Genomic DNA, 18,622 nt, shown 5'->3' with positions numbered 1-18,622 from the left:
ATGGTGCAAGATGGTTTGTCTGTAATTAGAGATGAACTTGGTAAGATCAGAGAGGCTGTCAAATACATAAAATGTTCCCCATCAAGACTTTACAACTTTCAGGTTATAGTAGATGAATTTGAAATGCGTGGTCAAAAGAAGTTGGTGCTAGATGTTTCAACTAGATGGAATTCTACTTACTTGATGTTGGAAGTTGCACTTATGTACAGACATGTGTTTGATAGATTTGCTATGGAAGATGTTGGTTTTACCTGGTTGTTGGATGCAGAAGAATGGGAGAGAGTACAAAAAATATGTTCTTTTCTTGAAGCATTTTATAATGTTTCTGTTCTTTTTTCAGGGTCGAAGTATCCTACAACGAACCTATTTTTCTTAGAAATTTGGGGGGTTCAAGAATTATTACAAGAAGGAGTTACAAATGGGTCTAGCTTTATGAAGAGAATGGCATTCAAAATGAAGGAAAATTTTGATAAATATTGGAGTTCCCGCAACATATTAATGACTATTGCTTCGATACTAGATCCAAGGATAAAGTTGAGTTTAACAGACTTTGTCTTTTCAAAGACTTTTTGTCAAATAGAAGAAAAAGAAGAACATATGACATTAGTAAGAAGTACAATGCAAGACCTTTATAATAGCTACATTGCAAAAATTGACGGTTCAAATAAAGATGTTGAAAGTGATTCTACTACTTTTATGAGAGGAACTGACCCATCATGTGGCAACTCCAGTAGAAGTAGAATAAGATTTTTTAGCTTTTTAAATAAAGCAGACAATGTTCATTTTCAAGCTTCAAAGTCTGAGCTTGATATGTATTTAGAAGATGGATTGCTCAAATGTGATGTTACCGCTCATGATTCGTTTGATATATTAATTTGGTGGAAAGATAAAGAACTGAAATACCCCATTTTATCACATATGGCAAGAGATATATTGTGTATTCCTATCACTACAGTTGCCTCTGAATCTGCTTTTAGTATTGGAGGTCGAATTGTGGATGAATCTAGGAGTTCATTGAGCCTAAAGACAGTAGAAGAATTAGTTTGTTTAGGCGATTGGATAAAACAGTATGGCGACCCTATGAATCTTGTACCGGTATTGCTAAAGGCAAGTACCAAAATGCATGTATATTTAAGTTTTATCATGTTTATTTTACGCTTATATGTTATAGAAGTTGTTTACTTATAAACTATTGTTGGTTTTTTTTGTAGGGTACTGCTGAAGATGAGATTGCATGACATGATTCAACAGTATAAGAATTGGCAGCCAATCCATTCCGTGCTCTTTTCTTTATTGTTTTTATGATATTAGCATGTGCACTGTTCTCAAAGACGTGGATAGAAGTATTTGGCTTATCTTCTAGGGATGTTGGCAAAGCAGTTGATGGTAGATGCAAGTTTTTTTTTTTTGATATTTCTGATTTATGCCAGCTTTTATATATTCTCCAATGAGCCTTTTCTTTTGTTTGTTTGCTTGTTTTTTTCTTGCTGTGTGTGTTTCTTTTCCTGCCATACGCACTGGGGTTAGGGGTACATACAGGCTTGGGTTTGTTAGCTGAGGTCTTCAACTCTTGACTGCCTCCAACATCTCATCTTGGTGATGAAGCCTTGAAGCCCATGTTGGTTTTTCATGCTTCATCTATAGCATATTTAGCTGAATTTTTTATCCTTTGTTCATCGTAGGATTAGAGTTATGATTTATTATCACTGATTTGTTTGAAAAAGAACAAGAAAAACTTAAATTTGCCTTTAGGAACAGACTGTTTTCATTTGTATTCTTCATCAAAATGGAAAAAGAATTGTTTTTTTTTTTCTTGTTTCTAGTTTGTGTTGGATCTTTTTTATGTGTAAATAATTGTACATATCTGTTTCGGTTTAGCTTTCAAGTATAGCTGGTTCTGTTTGTAATTTTTGGGCCGCCGTAGGATGGTTTGCTGTCTTGGGGTCCCCTATTTATTTTAGCAAATGTAACTGACAAAAATTGAGGAATGTACTATACATTCTCTCTGCTCCTTCCTTTCTGTCTGAGTGATGAGATTGGCATGGCTGACATTTTCGAGAAATAACTTAACGTGTTGATTTCCAGAATATTGTTTCTGAAAAATGGTGCACGATCTATTTTAGCTGATCCCTGCTCCTTTTATTCTACATGCATTGATGAACAACCAATCTTTTTGATAAACTGAAAAATGTGTGTGCGTGTGTATTGGATTGAGTGCCAGCCAATCTTGTTGATGGACAGCCTATGCTAATCTACATTGGATGATTTCTGTTCTGCACTAAGGAGCATGTCCTTTATTATATCATCTATGTATTGGATGATTTCTGTTGGAAATTTGAACTGGGTTTTGGTGATCATGGCAGCTGGGTATGGGAAGTGCTTTGGAGAAACTGTGTGGACAGGCCTTTGGAGCTGGGAGGTTGAGGATGCTGGGGATTTACAAGCAAAGCCAGAGGTCATGGGTTATTTTCTGTTCTGCACAGCCTTGATCTTGACTCCTGTCTACGTCTTCTCAAACTATATTCTAAAGCTTGCTCAAATTGTTGCTGCTATTATCCAATTTCCTCTTGGAGATGATGCTCTGCTCAGATCTGGACTCGAATCTGCTCGTTTGTTTTTCCATCAAAGGACATATGTAGCTACTGAAGTTGGCTTTTATTTTACCATACTGTGTAGCCAATTTTAAACTTTTATTTCCTCGTATACATTATGTCCTATTTACATTTTGTTCAGTTGTTCAGTCATCAGCTTATCTATTTGCAGCTCTAAACTGTTGGCAGGGTTGACTCGGTTGAGTGATTCACAAATTTCATCCCACGTCATGAAATTTACTAGATATTTTAAAAAGAAGGATCATATTTTATTTAGACGAGCTAATCGAGTTAATCGAGTCGAGCTCGAGCTCAACTTTATTTAATCGAGTCGAGCTCGAGCTTGTGTTAGGTAGCTCGACTCGAGTTCGAGTCGAGTTCGAGCTCGAGCTGGGCAAGCTCGAGCTCGACTCGGCTCGTGTGCAGCCCTAATACTTGGTTACCCAACCCGAAAAAACCGGTTTGAACCAGCCCGATAATGTATCGGGTTAGCTCAGATCGGTTTGAAGCTTGATTGGTTTGATTATTTTTTTATATTATTTTTATTAAATAAGGATGTATATTTTATTATGAAAATATATCTTATATTCAAAAAAATTTATTTTATATTTAAAAATAATTTTTTATTTTAATTGAACCAAGCTGAGTTCGGGCTCAAGATTTAGGCATTGGGAGGAGACCGAGCTCAGGTCTGAGCATTGGGCCAGCTTGGGCCCGACTCTTACTATAAGGTCGGGTCCGGTCGAGCCGACTGGCCCATTACTTTAAATTGGCGTGATCATCCATATCTAAAGCCATTTTCTCACTATGTATTGATGCCACTTGGACAGCCAACTTCATAAGGGGATTTGCTTTGGAATTGTTCTCACGCTATAAGGCTTTTGGCTAAGCGCAGCACCCACCTCCACCTCAAAAGCATCGGTTTCCACCGCAGGAAATTAGGCATTGCAAGAACTAAGGCATGAGTTATGGCATTCTTGAGCTGCTCAAAGGTTGATGTATTGCGTTCTTCCCAACGAAAAGCTCATCTTTTAGTAACCTAGTTAGGGGAGCTGTGGCTTGCGAGGGTTCTAAATCTCTTCACAAAGCATCAGTAGCTAGGACCCAGACCCAGTGTCGACCAAGACCTCTGCCAGATGCCGATCCTACTCCCAAGATCTCTCGAAGAAGCCATCAGACAAAACCAAAACAAATTATTTACAATTTCAAACACCTGACTGGACAAGACCCCAGCGCAAAATCCCATAGGTAGCGGTACAAGAATGGTGTATCATAACCCGTGAGGCTCACTTCCTACTACAAGAAAGGGTTTGAAGGCCGTATAAAGCGCGAGCGATACAAATGAAGCTCTCAATCCTCACTCACAAACCATACAACCAAACCAATCATATACTCTGTCATCCATACCTAATGAACGTGCAAACCACACCAAATCCCAATAGATATGCTGCTGCCCCTACGGTCGTGTCCTCGGCTATTGAGCCTTAGAGGTACCGCTGGTCAAGGCAATGGCCATAGCCGGGCTAGAAAGCAAAGCATGCAAATTAACACCCAATCCACATAGCTATAGGGGGTTGAGAAGTCACCGGCCAAGAGTTGCTTGGCTAAGTCCGCAAGATGACCCCAGGAGAAGACCAATCCTTAGGTATTACAGCAACGGGGAATGAAGAGGCTCGACCCTCCTGGCAGAGGAAGAGGTAGACTTCCGCCGAAGGTGACTGTTGCTCGTGGGCTGAGGTCTACCTTGAGAGGCGCACGCCTTGCCGCTGGAGGAGTTGAAAATGGCACCGACTCCTTGTGAACATGTCGCCCACTTAGATGAACTCCTTGCTCGCCCTCGTAGAAGAGGAGATGGTTCACCTTGGATGGGGGTAGGCTAGGTCAGGTAATACTGAGTTGAGTTAGGTCCAGTGGGTTAGGGCTAGGTCGGCCTGGCCTTGGTTGAACTCGAATGGGATAGGTTCAGATGAGATTAAGTAGGGTGTTCAGATTGTGAAAAGTGACTATAACAGTCACAAAAGATGCATATAACAGTAAAAAGGCACTAAGGCCAAGTGAGAATAATAAAACTCATTCAATAAATCGGGCTGTAAAACACAACTTACTTTTACAAGGGACTGTTACAAGTATTTATACAAGAGAGAGTAAGGAGGAAAGAGGCTGAACTAGCCGTTGGGCTAGTTCCAACAACTCTTAATAGAGTCATTGGAACTGCCAACGGCTAGCTCAACAATACAATAAAAAATAATAAAAAAATAAAATAAAATAGAAAAGAAAAAATAAACTAATTCCTCACTAAGATAATACCTAATTAAGAGGTAGCAAACAACTAATTAAGAAATCCTATTTCTTAATGCCCCCCTTAAACTTATGGTGATATCACCGAAAATTTATCTAAAATACATTAAAGATCCCACAAGCTGACGGTAGGGAGTAGGATTGGTGAGAGGAACTTCATCATCAATCTTCATTTTGCTTCCTACTACTTAAGGAGTTTCCATGATTTTATCATCTGTTATACCTGACTTATCAATAATTTCTGCAGCAAACTTAGTTTGAGACAAAAAATATCTTTTAGTATAGAATGCAACCTCAATACCCAAAAAATAAGTTAGAAAACCTAAATCTTTCATTTCAAAGGTTCTCTGTAGGAAAGCTTTACATTTGTTAAGACTTTCTTTGTCATTACCTGTAACGATCATATCATCGATATATAGTAGAAGGATTATGATACCTACAGTAGTTTTCTTAACAAACAAACCAGTGTCAGTCAAACATGAGTGAAATCCATAATTAAAGATAACAGAGTTAAACCGATCAAACCAAGCTTTGAGAGCTTGTTTAAGACCATATAGAGCCTTTTTAAGTCTAAGAACTTTTCCTTGTGGAATGGACAAACCAGGGGGTACTTTCATATAGACTTCTTCTATAAGATCTCTATTTAAAAAGACATTTTTAACATCCATTTGATAAATATTCCAGTTTTTGATAGAAGCTAAAGTAATAAAAGTCCTAACAGTGGTCATCCTAGCTACAAGGGTAAATGTTTTCTCATAGTCAATACCATATTCTTGAGTATAACCTTTTGCAACAAGTCGCGCCTTATATCTTTATAGAGATCTATCACTCCTAGTCTTCACCTTGTATATCCACTTGCATCCAATAGTCTTTTTTTTCATAGGTAAATCTTGTATTTCTCAAGTTTGGGCTTTCTTTAAGGCATCCAGTTCTTCTTCCATGACACCCTTCCACTCAATATATTTGGAGGCTTCATTAAAAGTGGAAGGTTCAAAGTGAGAGTACATTAATTCTTGCTCTATGTGATGGGGTAAAAGTTTCATATGCCACAATATGTCCTTGCCTACTCTACTATCACTATTATCATCAGTGTTACTATCATCAACATCATGTATTTCATCATCACATTGAGAGAGATACTTAAATAAAAAATAATAATCATTGTCGTGTTGTGACTCTTCATAATTTTTTAATCTACTTTCATCTTTGCAAAACTTTACATTCGTAGAAACTATGAACTTATCTTTGACAGGGTCATAACATTTGTAGCCTTTTTTAGTCTCAGAATAACCAATGAATGCACATTTAATAATATTTGAACTTAGCTTGTCAGCTTTGTCATTAAGAACAAAACATTTGCATCTAAAAATATGAAGTCTATTGAAATCGGGTTCATACTTGAATAATTTTTCAAATGGGATTGTATTATTTAAAACTTTTGAAGGCATTCTGTTTATGAGATAAATAGAGGCAAGGGCTGTTTCAGCCCAAAAGTTTTTAGGCACATTTTGACAATAAGAAAAGTTCTTGTTATTTCAATTATGTGCCTATGTTTTCTCTCAGACATTCCATTTTGTTGATGTGTTCTTGGACATGATTTTTGATGGACTATTCGGTAGTTTTTCAAATATCTTTTGAACTCATTTGAATTCTACCTTAAAATTTTTAATTTAGCATTGAATTGAGTTTGTACCAACTTGTGAAAATTTTTGAATATTTCAAAAACTTTGGATTTGTTTCTTAGAAAATATATCCAACAGTACCTAGTGAAATCATCAACAAAGATCACATAATATGATAGCCCTCCTTTTGACATGACAGGAGAGGGTCCCTATACATCATAATGAACAAGCTCAAAAGGCAAAGAAGAGAAGAAGTTTTTTTATCCAAAAGATAAAAAAATCATTTTTTCATGTATACAATCATTACATTTAAAGTTTTCAATACAAATATCCTTGGTATGACTCATCATAGATAATTTTCTAATGTTTGGATGACCTAATCTTTGGTGTCAAATATTGATGTTTACATTTTCGACACAGTGACAAAACTTCTCTTTGGGGATACACAAATTGTCCATGTGGTGAAGGTCCCCTTTTCTAAAACCTTCCCCAATCAATCTCTCGGTTTGGTGATCCTGCACCAAACATTTATTTGATGAGAAAACTACATCAAAACCAAGATCTGAGATTTGTGACACAGAAAGTAAGTTAAAATTAAGTCTAGGGACATAACTAACTTTTGGAACAAAAAATTTTTGTTTTCCAAATTCTTTTTTAAAATTCTCAATCCCTTTAACACTCAAAGAAGTTCCATCAGCAGTAACTACATTTGATTCTTTTCTAGTTTGTTCAAAATTTATCAAAGATGATATATTCGGTGTCATATGGAAAGATGCATCGAAGTCTAAAAGCCAAGAAAACATACTGAGAGTATTGGAGATGGATGCCATTGTTGGTAGTGCTCTGGAATTTGACTCCTTGTTCAAGGGTTGAAGGGATCATGATTTGATGAAAGATCACATCCTTCATTTGCAATATTTGCAACCTTTCTGTGATCAAATTGTCTAGTGTTGTATTGTCCACCTTGAGGATATGAAATTCCCCGGTTGTATTGCCCTCCTTGAGGATATGAAGCTCCTCATTTGAGAAAATTTCCTCCAATATTTTGTGATTGTCCTTCATTGTTGTTCAACTTTGGACAACTAGGTCTTATGTGACCCGGTTCATGACAAAAGTGGCAAACAACTTTATATTCTCCTCTATTTTGATTCTTAAAGTGAGGAGGTATAAAAGATTTGATGTTGCTTCCGGTCTAGAGGTGGTTAAGACTTTTTCTTCTTCTTGTTTTGAAATAAGAACACTTTCCTTATCCATTTCTTTGGATAGTTTCATTCTAATTTCTTCTCCACTTAACTCAGTAAGGAGTTCATGAATGGGTGGAGGAAAGGCTAAGGAAAGAATGGCTGACCTTATTTTTTCAAATTCGGATCGTAGTCCTTGAAGAAATTGGAAAAGCCTAAATTCATCAATTTCATTTCTTCTAATCTCATGGCACGTACAATCCATCTCTAGTTAGGGACTAAGTTGATCTAACTCGTTCCACACACTAGAGATTTTCATAAAATATTCTGTAACATTTTTCTCTCATTGTTTGATACTTTTGGCTTTTTGAATCAATAGATACTTTCGGGCCATATCTTTTTGAGTAAACATTCCCTTGAAATATTCCCAAACTTCACTAGCTTTTTTATAGTACATAAGATTTTGAGCAATCCTAGGTTCAATACTTCCATAAATCCATTCTTTAATCCTATAATTCTTGGATTCCCAATCGTCTAATTTATTATAATATTCATTCATGACATTTAGTCTTTCCTCCCCGTCTAATTGTTTTTCAATCCCATTCTATACTTTGGTTAACTTTAAAGAATGAGGGATAGACGTACCTCTTATGAAGCCCCATAAATATTTCCCTTTGATATGTATTTCCAAACATTTTGCCCACAACGTATAATTGGTCCCATCAAACTTGTATGAAGCATAATAACTTCCTCCTTCGATTGAAACTTTGGAGTCCTCCATGAGAGTAATATATGAAATAATAATCTCCAAGGAAGTCAAGAAAATATTCCTCTAGAAGTTTCAGCAAACATTTGGTGAGCATTCACGGCATTGGCTTTCAAGAGATGATATCCACTAGCAACAAAAAATTCTTCCACGAACCAGCAACTCAAGATAATAGTAACAACCTTTAATAGATTTCAAGAATCAACCCAATGACTCTGATACTATGTGAAAAGTGACTATAAGAGTCACAAAATATGCATATAACAATAAAAATGTACTAAAGCCAAGTGAGAGAATAAAACTCATTCAATAAATCATGTGAAGGTTGTCAAACAGAGCTTACTTTTACAAGGGACTGTTACAAGTATTTATACAAGAGAGAGTAAGGAGGAAAGAGGCTGAACTAGCCGTTGGTCTAGTTCCAACAACTCTTAATAGAGCCGTTGGAACTGCCAACGGCTAGCTCAGTAATACAATAAAACATAATAAAAAATAGAAAATAAAAATAAAATAGAAAAAGAAAAAATAAACTAATTCCTAACTAAGATAATACCTAATTAAGAGGTAGCAAACAACTAATTAAGAAATCCTATTTCTTAACACAGACTAGGTCCAATAGGCAGGCTCGGTCTAGGTCTAGGTCAAGATTGACCTTAGGTGGGCTAGGTCGAGAGGGTCTAGTTGGGTTAGGTTCATGCAAAGTTACGTTCGGTCAAGGATAATGTGGGCAAGAGGTGCAATTAGGGTTCGGGTTTATTGCGCAAGGTGGCACTTCCACTTAGTTAGGAAGGGTCTCCTTGTTAGCAATGGCTAGAATGTGGTGGCGGGGCGGCTAGGGTGGATGAGTATGGTAGGTAGAGGTTAGGGCAAGGCGTGTGGGCAAAGATGGAAAGGGGATGCATGTGGTTGGTTATGGAAAGGAATGTAGAAGGAAAAGCGTGTGGAGGGAGGTTTCCTATTTTGGCGCTAATGGATTGGCTAGAATTTAGGAACGGTTGAGATTGAGAAGGGTGAGTGGACTTGCCTTTTTGGATGCAAGGTGTGGTGGCAGCACCAAGGATGTGAGGGCTGGTTTCCTTCCAATAATATCTCCTCCAAAAATAGAAGAAGGGATCTTTTGGAAACGACTGATCCTTTCGCCCGATCCTTTCTAGATTATCGCTAGGAGTGGGCAATTTCGGCTCATTGTACTTGGACACCCACACATCCAGGTTCAATAACGGATTTCTTCCTTTTTCAGCTCGCCATTGGATGATGGACACGTGTAAGACTTAGATGCATTGTGAGGAGCTGGCTAGGGTAAGCTTGGCGCCTTCCAAAATTAGCAACCGTAAGGGTGGAGCAAGTGCGGCGGCTGCTAGGGTTGCTTCCTTCTCCCGCGCATCCTCAATGCCAAATTACCACAACGGCAAACATATTAAGGCCTTTAATAAAATAATATTAAATATATACAAGGGCAAATTAGGAAACTTCAGCGGATGCCGAAAAAACCCAATTCGTTGCCAGAATAGGGTGAGACTTTCACCGGTTGGCCATGCCGGTGCAATTGGCCTTAGATCTCCAAAGTTGGTCCACATGTAGTCCTGGTTCAGCCATAGTTTTGCAGCTCAAATGATATCCAATCACCGTGAAATTTGGATATGCTGTAGTCAAGATCAAGACAAATCCAATGGTACCAAGAACGTCTGAAAACTCCTGGCAGATCGTTAGAAAATGGTCTTTGATCAGGCAGGTCTAACACTGGGCGTGGTAGAGTGGTGGCGGCGATATAGGTTTGATCAAAACCATAGATTTGGCTATCCAAATGATCCGATCCTAATGAAAATTGAATATGTGATATCTGACCTCAAAATGATTCCAAAGGCGTATTACACACGTTGAAATTCTCAGGGAATCACTAGATCCAAATAAAAAAACAGCAACCTATTGCCGGATGCGGTAGAGTCGTGGTTGTGAAAGTCGTTCTGTTTCTCCAACAATTTGACCAAGCAAACAACCTCCGATCACCACCAAATCTAAGTATGTTGTAGAAGACACTGAGACAATTCCAACGGTATATGACATGTCTTCTAACTCTTGGCAGATCTTCAGATCTTGTTGTTTGAACAGATAGGTATTTCCGGATGTCCGCCTGAGCGCTCGATCGAGTCCGAGCTTTCTTCCATGAACAACCCAAGGGTAAATACCGAGGGGAACTAGAGTACGTGCCTGATTTACAGGGTTGGTCCATTGTCTTTTTAGTCTCGAGATGACTCCACCAGATCCATGGTGAAATCAACCTTTGACAGCCTTTCCGATTGAAGATCCGACTTCTAAACCTCCTTGTGGTTGGGGAGGAATGCACCGTGATCCTCGTTTACTTGCTGGTTGGGGTTGTGAATCGTGAGATGAAGATAACAAGATGCTGCCCGCAGCTTCTTCTTGCGATCTTCAGCCCGTAGCTCCAAACGGTTGTGGAAGAAGGGAATTAGATGAGAGTAGAGGCTGAAAGGGAGGAGGCCGTGGGTAGGATCAAGAATGACCAGCCATCACAGGTAATGGATGTTGGAGAAGAGGTTCCGGCTGTCGCTGGTGGAGGGAGAGTGCAAGAGTCAATCCCACGCAGGGAAGAAGATAGGAGAGAGAAATTGACACCCAATGGAATTCACATCTTAATTAAGCATCATCACAAAGCCCTAATTACAAAATATTTATAGTCTTAATCCGTCTTGGTTCTCAAATGACTCGAACCAGGACGCCACACAAAACCAAAGCAAAAGAACAAAGTATCAAATCGGGACGGGACGCCCCAAATGTCTGAAATCTCCTTGGACCTTGTGAGTGCAAGGGGTGGACTCGTCTGTGTGTTGCCCAGACTCGGCCTTCGATGAAATGCATAGCTCAACTGGATAGGTTCAACCCAACTTATCTAGGTTTGGCCCTAGACTACCAAGATCGACCGTGGTTTTAGGCTTAGACAATGGTTTGAACTTCCGTAGACCGGTAAACCTTGGCGTTGGTTCAGATTTGTCTTGAGGATTAACCTTCAATCGCCCTAACTTGGCCATTGATGCTCTGCCCGCTCCTCCCACTGCAACAACTCCAAGCTCGTTTTTAGCCTCCTTAGGCGTTTCTGGGTCTTGGTCGGTCATTGTCATGCACCTAGCCAATGTCCTTAGGCTGTGTTGGCCGCTCTCGACAGCCCCCTTGGCAATCTTTGACATGCCCAAAATATGGCACGTAACACAACCTGCCTGTCCTAAAAATGCCCTCAATCCTTTTACTTGTTGTGGGTGGCCCGAAACTCTTAATTGCTTCAATTTTTTTTCTAGTTCTATGTTTACTCCTTGGCTGCTAATAATGTGTACAAGGTAGGTGACTTGTGAGTTTCCAAAGGCACATTTAGAATATTCTGCATACAGCTGGTGTGCTCTCATGATGCTCAATACTAACGCTTTGTTTGGATGGAGGGAAAAGGATGGATGAAAAGAAAAGAAAATGAAAGGAAAGGAAAGAGCTGATCATAAAGCTTGTTTGGATAGAAAAGAATGAAATGCTAAAATCATGTTTGTTTGGACTACATAAAGGAAATGAAAAAAATAAAATTTATAATACTTTACAATAATACCCTTAACATTAAAAAATGTTTGAAAAAATTGAGAGGTTTACCTTTAAAACTTTTGGACTTGAGCCTTTCAATGCAACCATGTTTACAAATATCCTTATCGTTGATCATGTTTAGCATTTTGACATGATCAACACATTAACTAGCCAAAGTTAGTCCACAACACATTTTGACGTGTTTGTAAACCATCTCAAGTTAAACCCAGCCACACATCCTTTTATATATATGCATTTTAATCTAAATAATACACGGTAAATGTAAGCCTTATCTGTCACATGGTGGAAGCTCTTATCCTTTGATATCTATACATTTTAATTTTTCACAGCCTTCACATGATGTCGTCGGTTGCTGGTTGCTCCATTTTGGACCAATAGTTGGCTGAAGCCCTATTTTTTCCTCAAAAGAATATCTTCATAAAAAAAATTGCAGCTGTCAACTTTTAAATTGCTAAAAGAATCGAACCTTTTAAACGCTTTTTGTTTTCTCCCCACCTTTCAAAAAATTAATATTGACCATCAAAAAACAATCACTATATGGGCATTAATTAACAGTGGTTTATCAAAATTTGTTTCTTAGGAAAAATATTTTTAATTTGATTTCCTGATTCAATAAAAAAGGAACCACACTTACACTCGTCGTTTCATTCTATAGTAATCAATCTAACAAAAATTTAAATCAAACAAAATGTTGGTAAACATAATAATTGTCTAAAGACAAAAAATCACATAGCAAAATAAAAAAATATATTCATGTCTTAGATAACTCTAGCGCTGCTATGCATCCTAAGTAAAACATTCTTTCACTTAGAAAAAGGACAAGCAAAAAGTGTTTCCATCCTTTTTTCATCATTAGTAAGATGAAAATATGCTTTGGTTTGTAACTCTTCTTCAAGACTAATGACTTCAAATGCTGGAAATATGTCTTCTTTAGAATATTTATTTGAATGTCTCGGCTTTGGTACAACATTACTTTTTTTTAATTACATTAATAACTCTCTCAAAGGTATCTTTCATTATTTCAATTTCTTTTAAATCATCACTTCTCCTTCTTTTACGCTTTAACAATGAGCCTGTGTTGGGTTCAACTTGGACTTCATACTTGTCTCCTAGGTTGATAAATGGTTTTAATACTGCTTGATTTTGAGAAACCATTTCATCAATAAGCTATATTGTATCGCCAGTACTGTGACACGCTGAAGTCATTCGGCTGTGCTTTTCTTTCGCTGTCATCGAACCTTCCCTTGTTGTTCTATCATTACCAAATAAATTTACTAACTTCTCATAGTTTGGAACAAGGGTCATCATCCACTTTTTTGCCATTGGATTTGCCTATAAAAAACACAAAAAAAAGATAACGATGACAAAGAACTTATATTTAACCATAAAAATTTGATTGTAAAAAAATAATAATTAAATTGCCAAAAATAAAATTAGGTACCTCTATTGTGGCTTCCATACTTTGGGTTCATCTGTCCACATATTTGTCCTTGAATCAATGCTAAATCCACTCAAACCACTTTTAAATATGTCATAACAACTACTGAAATTCGACTTCAATGTTTTCATTCAATTTTTTATGTGATCTTTGGTGAGCATTTTATCCAACTTATCATTTAGTTCTGTCACAACATTATCATCGCAGTTGTATTAAAAGTGTCATTCACTCCATTGCCTATTATTTATTTGAAGCAGTAATGCATCAATGAGCGCATCATCCATAGATTGACTCCATTGTATCTTATCAGCCTTTCCTCCGTCTATATATATTTGATTCTTCTTCATTGTTATTAGCTAAATGCAAAATAAAACAAGTTTAGGAAATACATACATAATGAAAAGAAAAAACCACTTGTAATAATAAAAAATCAAGTAATTAAATTCAATGAACATCAATAATGACATATAATATAAGAGAAAAAAATTAACATCTCTCACATACATAGTTATTCAATTTATTGAAGTTAGAAGTTGATAGTTCTACCACATAGTCGAAGAGATGTTTTGCCATGTGAATTCTCCAACCTTATACTCTTGATCTATATCAACTTGAACATAATAATTTTCACTAGGTTGATTCATAAGTTCTGCATCAATATCTTCAATAATACTAGCATCTAGTTCGACACCCATGAGAAAAGTTGTGCAATATACAACATGCTAAAATGTTCTCCAACTGTGTTTTGCATGAATAGACTGGTTCTATCGAACTAGCTATAATTGGGAATCTTTTTTTCAAGACATCAAATGATATTCCAATGACATTTCACAAAGAAGCTTGCCGAAGATTAAACAACTCTTTTGCATTTTGCGGGCCTCGCTTGGAGTATTCTTTCAAGTGATATCTCACACCCCTAAAGGGTGTGATAAGTCCACCCATTAATGGAAAACCAGCATCGACAAGATAATATTTACCTTAAAAAAATGAACATAATCACATGTTAAGTTTGTATTTCATAAAATTATTAAATTATACATGCTTTTAATTTCAATTATCTTAGGAATTTTTAGTTTGTCTTTTCTCGTTAATGCATTTTTTATCATTCTCAAATCAGAAGTAGTTCCTCTCCAACCTGCTAATAAACATGTAAATTTCATATAAAAAGAACATGCAACCAACACATTTTGAGTTGGTCAGTCTTTTCTACCAAGGTATCTCGGGGCATCCTCTGAAGATACTTTAACACGAACATGTTTACAATGTCTTGTACTACATAGTCCACCGTCATGTTGAAGAATATCACATAGCTCTTTGAAAGTTGATGTTCCCATGCATGTTATATTGCGACATTGTACATCATCATCTAATTTATATATAATTTGATCTCTAATTTTTTGTCTTTTTTCATAAGATAGTCCAATTGATTGATGCACAAGTTGTTGTCGACATTGACTTTGATGTATGAAATAATAAAAAATATGACATAACAACTGAACAACTTGTTTTGTTCGGCGTCATCTCATGTTTTCTAATATGAAATAAGATAAACAAATAAGTCGGTTACTTCAAACATAGTGTAAATGACTCACAGAAAACATAGTGCAAAAGAACACATGCTTTCAATATAGTTTCCTTACAAAGAAAATATATCCATTTGTAGAACCTAAAGATATGGGTTTCAAATAGAGGATCTCAAACATATAGTGGTGGATATACTAGAGTCACATAAAGAACATGTATGGGCAATATATGTACACATACAATTAAGAAGCATATGTGAAATTAGATTGATATATATATAGTAGCGACTGAAGATAAAAGAGGCTCCACATAGTAACGACTGAAGGAAGGAATTCTATAGCAGTATTTTGCTATTGCCTTGTAGAAATGTTACCATAAAACGTCAAGATAGTATAAGGAACTTCCATTTTTGAATAGCTTTTTAGGATAAGAGTCAGTCATCATCTGTGAATTGCAGAAGATCTGTAAAATGGAAGAAAGAAAGAGATAGCCAATTCTACATTAAGTTTGATATTTCAGACTATCTTTCACTAATTAGGTGTTATTAAGCATACCAACTAGTTTGAACTAATCAAATTAGAAAAAACAAGCTAATTACTCTTCCACTCAACAAGATTGCAGAGAAATTATTACAAGAAGCTTCTACATCACATGTACCAGCTAAAATAATGAGAAAGCACCTCACATGTGAACTACCACACTGTTTGCTCATCTGCTGCAATTACTCTGCATTGTTGGATGAGATTGCCATCTCCATAGCATTTCAGTTCGATGGTTATGAGACAACAAAAGCTGTCACCTTTTTCCAGTTATTTCCATATGAAAACATAATCTCAGATTGGATGTCCAGGTATTGTAGGCTTATACAAGGCCATTTGCACAAACAAGGGCACCTAATGGCTGTGTTAATCTTCTCTATGTCTATAAGTATGAATTGATTGTGCACTGATTAGTTGCTTTTACAGAGAAAATCTCCAATCAATGGTTGGACCATAAGATATAACAACTTTGATGGACCATAAGGTTCAAAGTGTCACTTCTCCTGACAACAATTCTTATAGCTTGAAGGGAAACAAAACTTTCAATGTATCATGGTTATCTGATGAAGATTCTAAAAGCTTGAGTAGCACTGAAAACCATGCCACCAATAAAAATGGTCATGGGAAAGTATTGAAAAAGAAGAGACGTAAATCACAAACTATGAAAATGCAGGTGGCTCACAATGTTGAAAAACTTGGTTCTCCAGAAAACATCAGCTTCAGCTCACACAACCTGAAGGAGAACAAACTTCTCAATGAAACAACTCAATCTCATGAAATTTCAAATACAGTTATTTGCAATACATATCCTACTGTAATTGAAAATGACTATGGGAAAGATGCTAAGCCATATGTCTCAGATGCTTCTTCCAAAGATTCAGAGCCCTCTGCTTTTTTGGGTTATGGGGAGGTTCCTTTTGTCAAGGGTTCATTTGTTGTTGCTGAAGATCAAGTTGTCAGACCTTGTTGCAAGCAACTGGAGCCGTTTCACAATGTTGGGGGCATAATTTTAACACCTCAAAAAATAAAAATGTTACAAGGAATGAGGTAGTATCATGGACGTAGACTTTCTTTTTCTACTAGGTTGAATGTTACTCTGCTGGATCATGTGCCTTTTTGGATGTTTCAGATGAAACACGTAGAAACTGGCCCCTCTAAGAATCTAAATTGTAACAATATGCAGTATCTATTTTTATAAAGTCTTCACGGAGGAAACATTTTAGTACCATATAGTTGTCTGCTGAATTTTAAATTTGAATTATGATAAGTTCATGCGTTTTAACAAATGGTTCATATGTAATTATATATTCATGTCAAGGGCAAACAAAGGCTTCTGCCAGCATGTAGGTGTGCACTTTATTTTCTGGATTTTCTTTTGGCTAGCTTGGGTTTAATCAAGAAGTACATTAATTAAATCCCTTCATCTTTGTAACATAGTGAAATAACAAATATACCAGCTACTATGTGAACTCATGTACTATATAGAACATAGGTTATGAATTGTCAACTCCTGTCTAATTGATCTTGTCAAAGACCTTGCCTAGTGAAGATTCTGCTATTTAATTTTATTATCCTTTTACTTATTATTTTCGTGGAGGCATTAGTTATGGTTTTAAAAATTCAAGCATTTGATTTTGTTTTAGAAAAGCCTGAACAATGCACACTTAAATTTAATTATTGGTTTCTCACACACGCGCACCTCCACTCTGCACTACAACCTATTTTGCTGCCATAGTCTGTGATTCTTATTTTCTCTAAAAATCTTCCTTTCGATGGATATGTAATTATTTTTTATCTTATGTGTTAGTAATTCTCCTATGTTCTCGTTTAGTAAGTGTCCATCATTCATGTGACTAACTGAAAGAAGCATTTCTCTGTTTGGAACAAAAAAGCCACCCATGAGGCCACAAATTGGGGACATAAGTGCCAAGCCTTCTGGAGAACTTGGTGTTGATTTCTCCAACTAGGATGAACTTGCAAAAAGTAACCTCTCTGTTCTGCAATTTGAAGATCACACAATGAAGGGTAATAGCTTGACAATGATGTTGTCATCCAAGGAACAAGCTTTATTGCAGACTGTTGTAAAAGTCCTGCACCAAGAAACATGCTAAACTAGTATGCACTTGAACTTCTCTCTATTGCTTTGTACATGATGCTCAAGGATCACATTTTTATTTTCTTTTTTATGGTAAAAAAATTTTGTGCTTGCAGTTGTACGAGCATCAGCAATTTTCATTAAAGCAGCGGCAGGTTCAAGATGCAATTTTTCTGTGTGAAAAGCAAATTATACCTGTCATGACAGGTATATGCGGTGCAGCTTGGTACTTGCTGCTTTTTTTCTTCTGGTAATGTCTTGTAGCCTATGCAAGTTATTTTGGTTGCTTCTCTATGCTAGGTAAACAAGTACTTACGAACAGTATGAATATGTCAGCCTAGTGAGCATCTTGTCAGCTAATTCATTACTTCATTACCATTGGTCTCATGCAAATTGTAGGAGTTTTGTATAAGGTTTTTCATGATTGGATTCATGATGGATCCAGTAGATAGCTCTCTCTCTCTCTCTCTCTCTCTCTCTCTCTCTCTCTCTCTCTCTCTCCCCACATGCAAATACATGGTAGTATCGCTCATCTGTCATTAAAATGTTACTGCCTTGCAAAGGAACGTGAAGATAGCAGGCACAGGGACATGAAGATAGCAGGCCCAGCAGGATACCACACCACAGTTTCTTTGATTTGGCCCCAAATTGGAAGAAAAATGAAACATAACAGAAAAGAAGAAAGCATAGGAACAGAGAAAACAGATGCACACAATGCCATACCTTGAGATAGAGAGAATCACTTGGAGCAGAGAAAGATAGAGGTCTGAAACATGCACTCCCACGAGAGAAAGTGAAGAGATGGAACTGCCGACGGGTGGGTGGAAGGGTATGCATGGTAGAAAAATATAAACTTTCCTTTCCTTTCCTTTCCCTCCCTTTTCTTTGCCTCCCTTTGAAACCAAACAAACTTGTTAATTTTCTTTCATTTCCCTCCTTTCTCATTAATTAACCAAATAAAGAATCGA

The 18,622-nt window shown here is 36.8% G+C and overlaps 1 protein-coding gene across 1 annotated transcript; it reads left to right on the top strand.

Moving 5' to 3' along the window:
- Positions 1–1,238, top strand: LOC116253153 (zinc finger BED domain-containing protein RICESLEEPER 2-like). The gene is made up of 3 exons (XM_031627929.1): positions 1–244; positions 341–1,095; positions 1,212–1,238. Exons 1-3 carry the CDS (start codon positions 1–3, stop codon positions 1,236–1,238), a joined length of 1,026 nt encoding a protein of 341 aa, XP_031483789.1.
- Positions 1,239–18,622: the final 17,384 nt, after the last annotated feature.

The sequence above is a fragment of the Nymphaea colorata genome, chromosome 4 (genome assembly GCF_008831285.2).
Source record: "Nymphaea colorata isolate Beijing-Zhang1983 chromosome 4, ASM883128v2, whole genome shotgun sequence".
NCBI lineage: Eukaryota > Viridiplantae > Streptophyta > Magnoliopsida > Nymphaeales > Nymphaeaceae > Nymphaea > Nymphaea colorata.
This window is presented reverse-complemented; position numbering and strand designations above follow the sequence as displayed.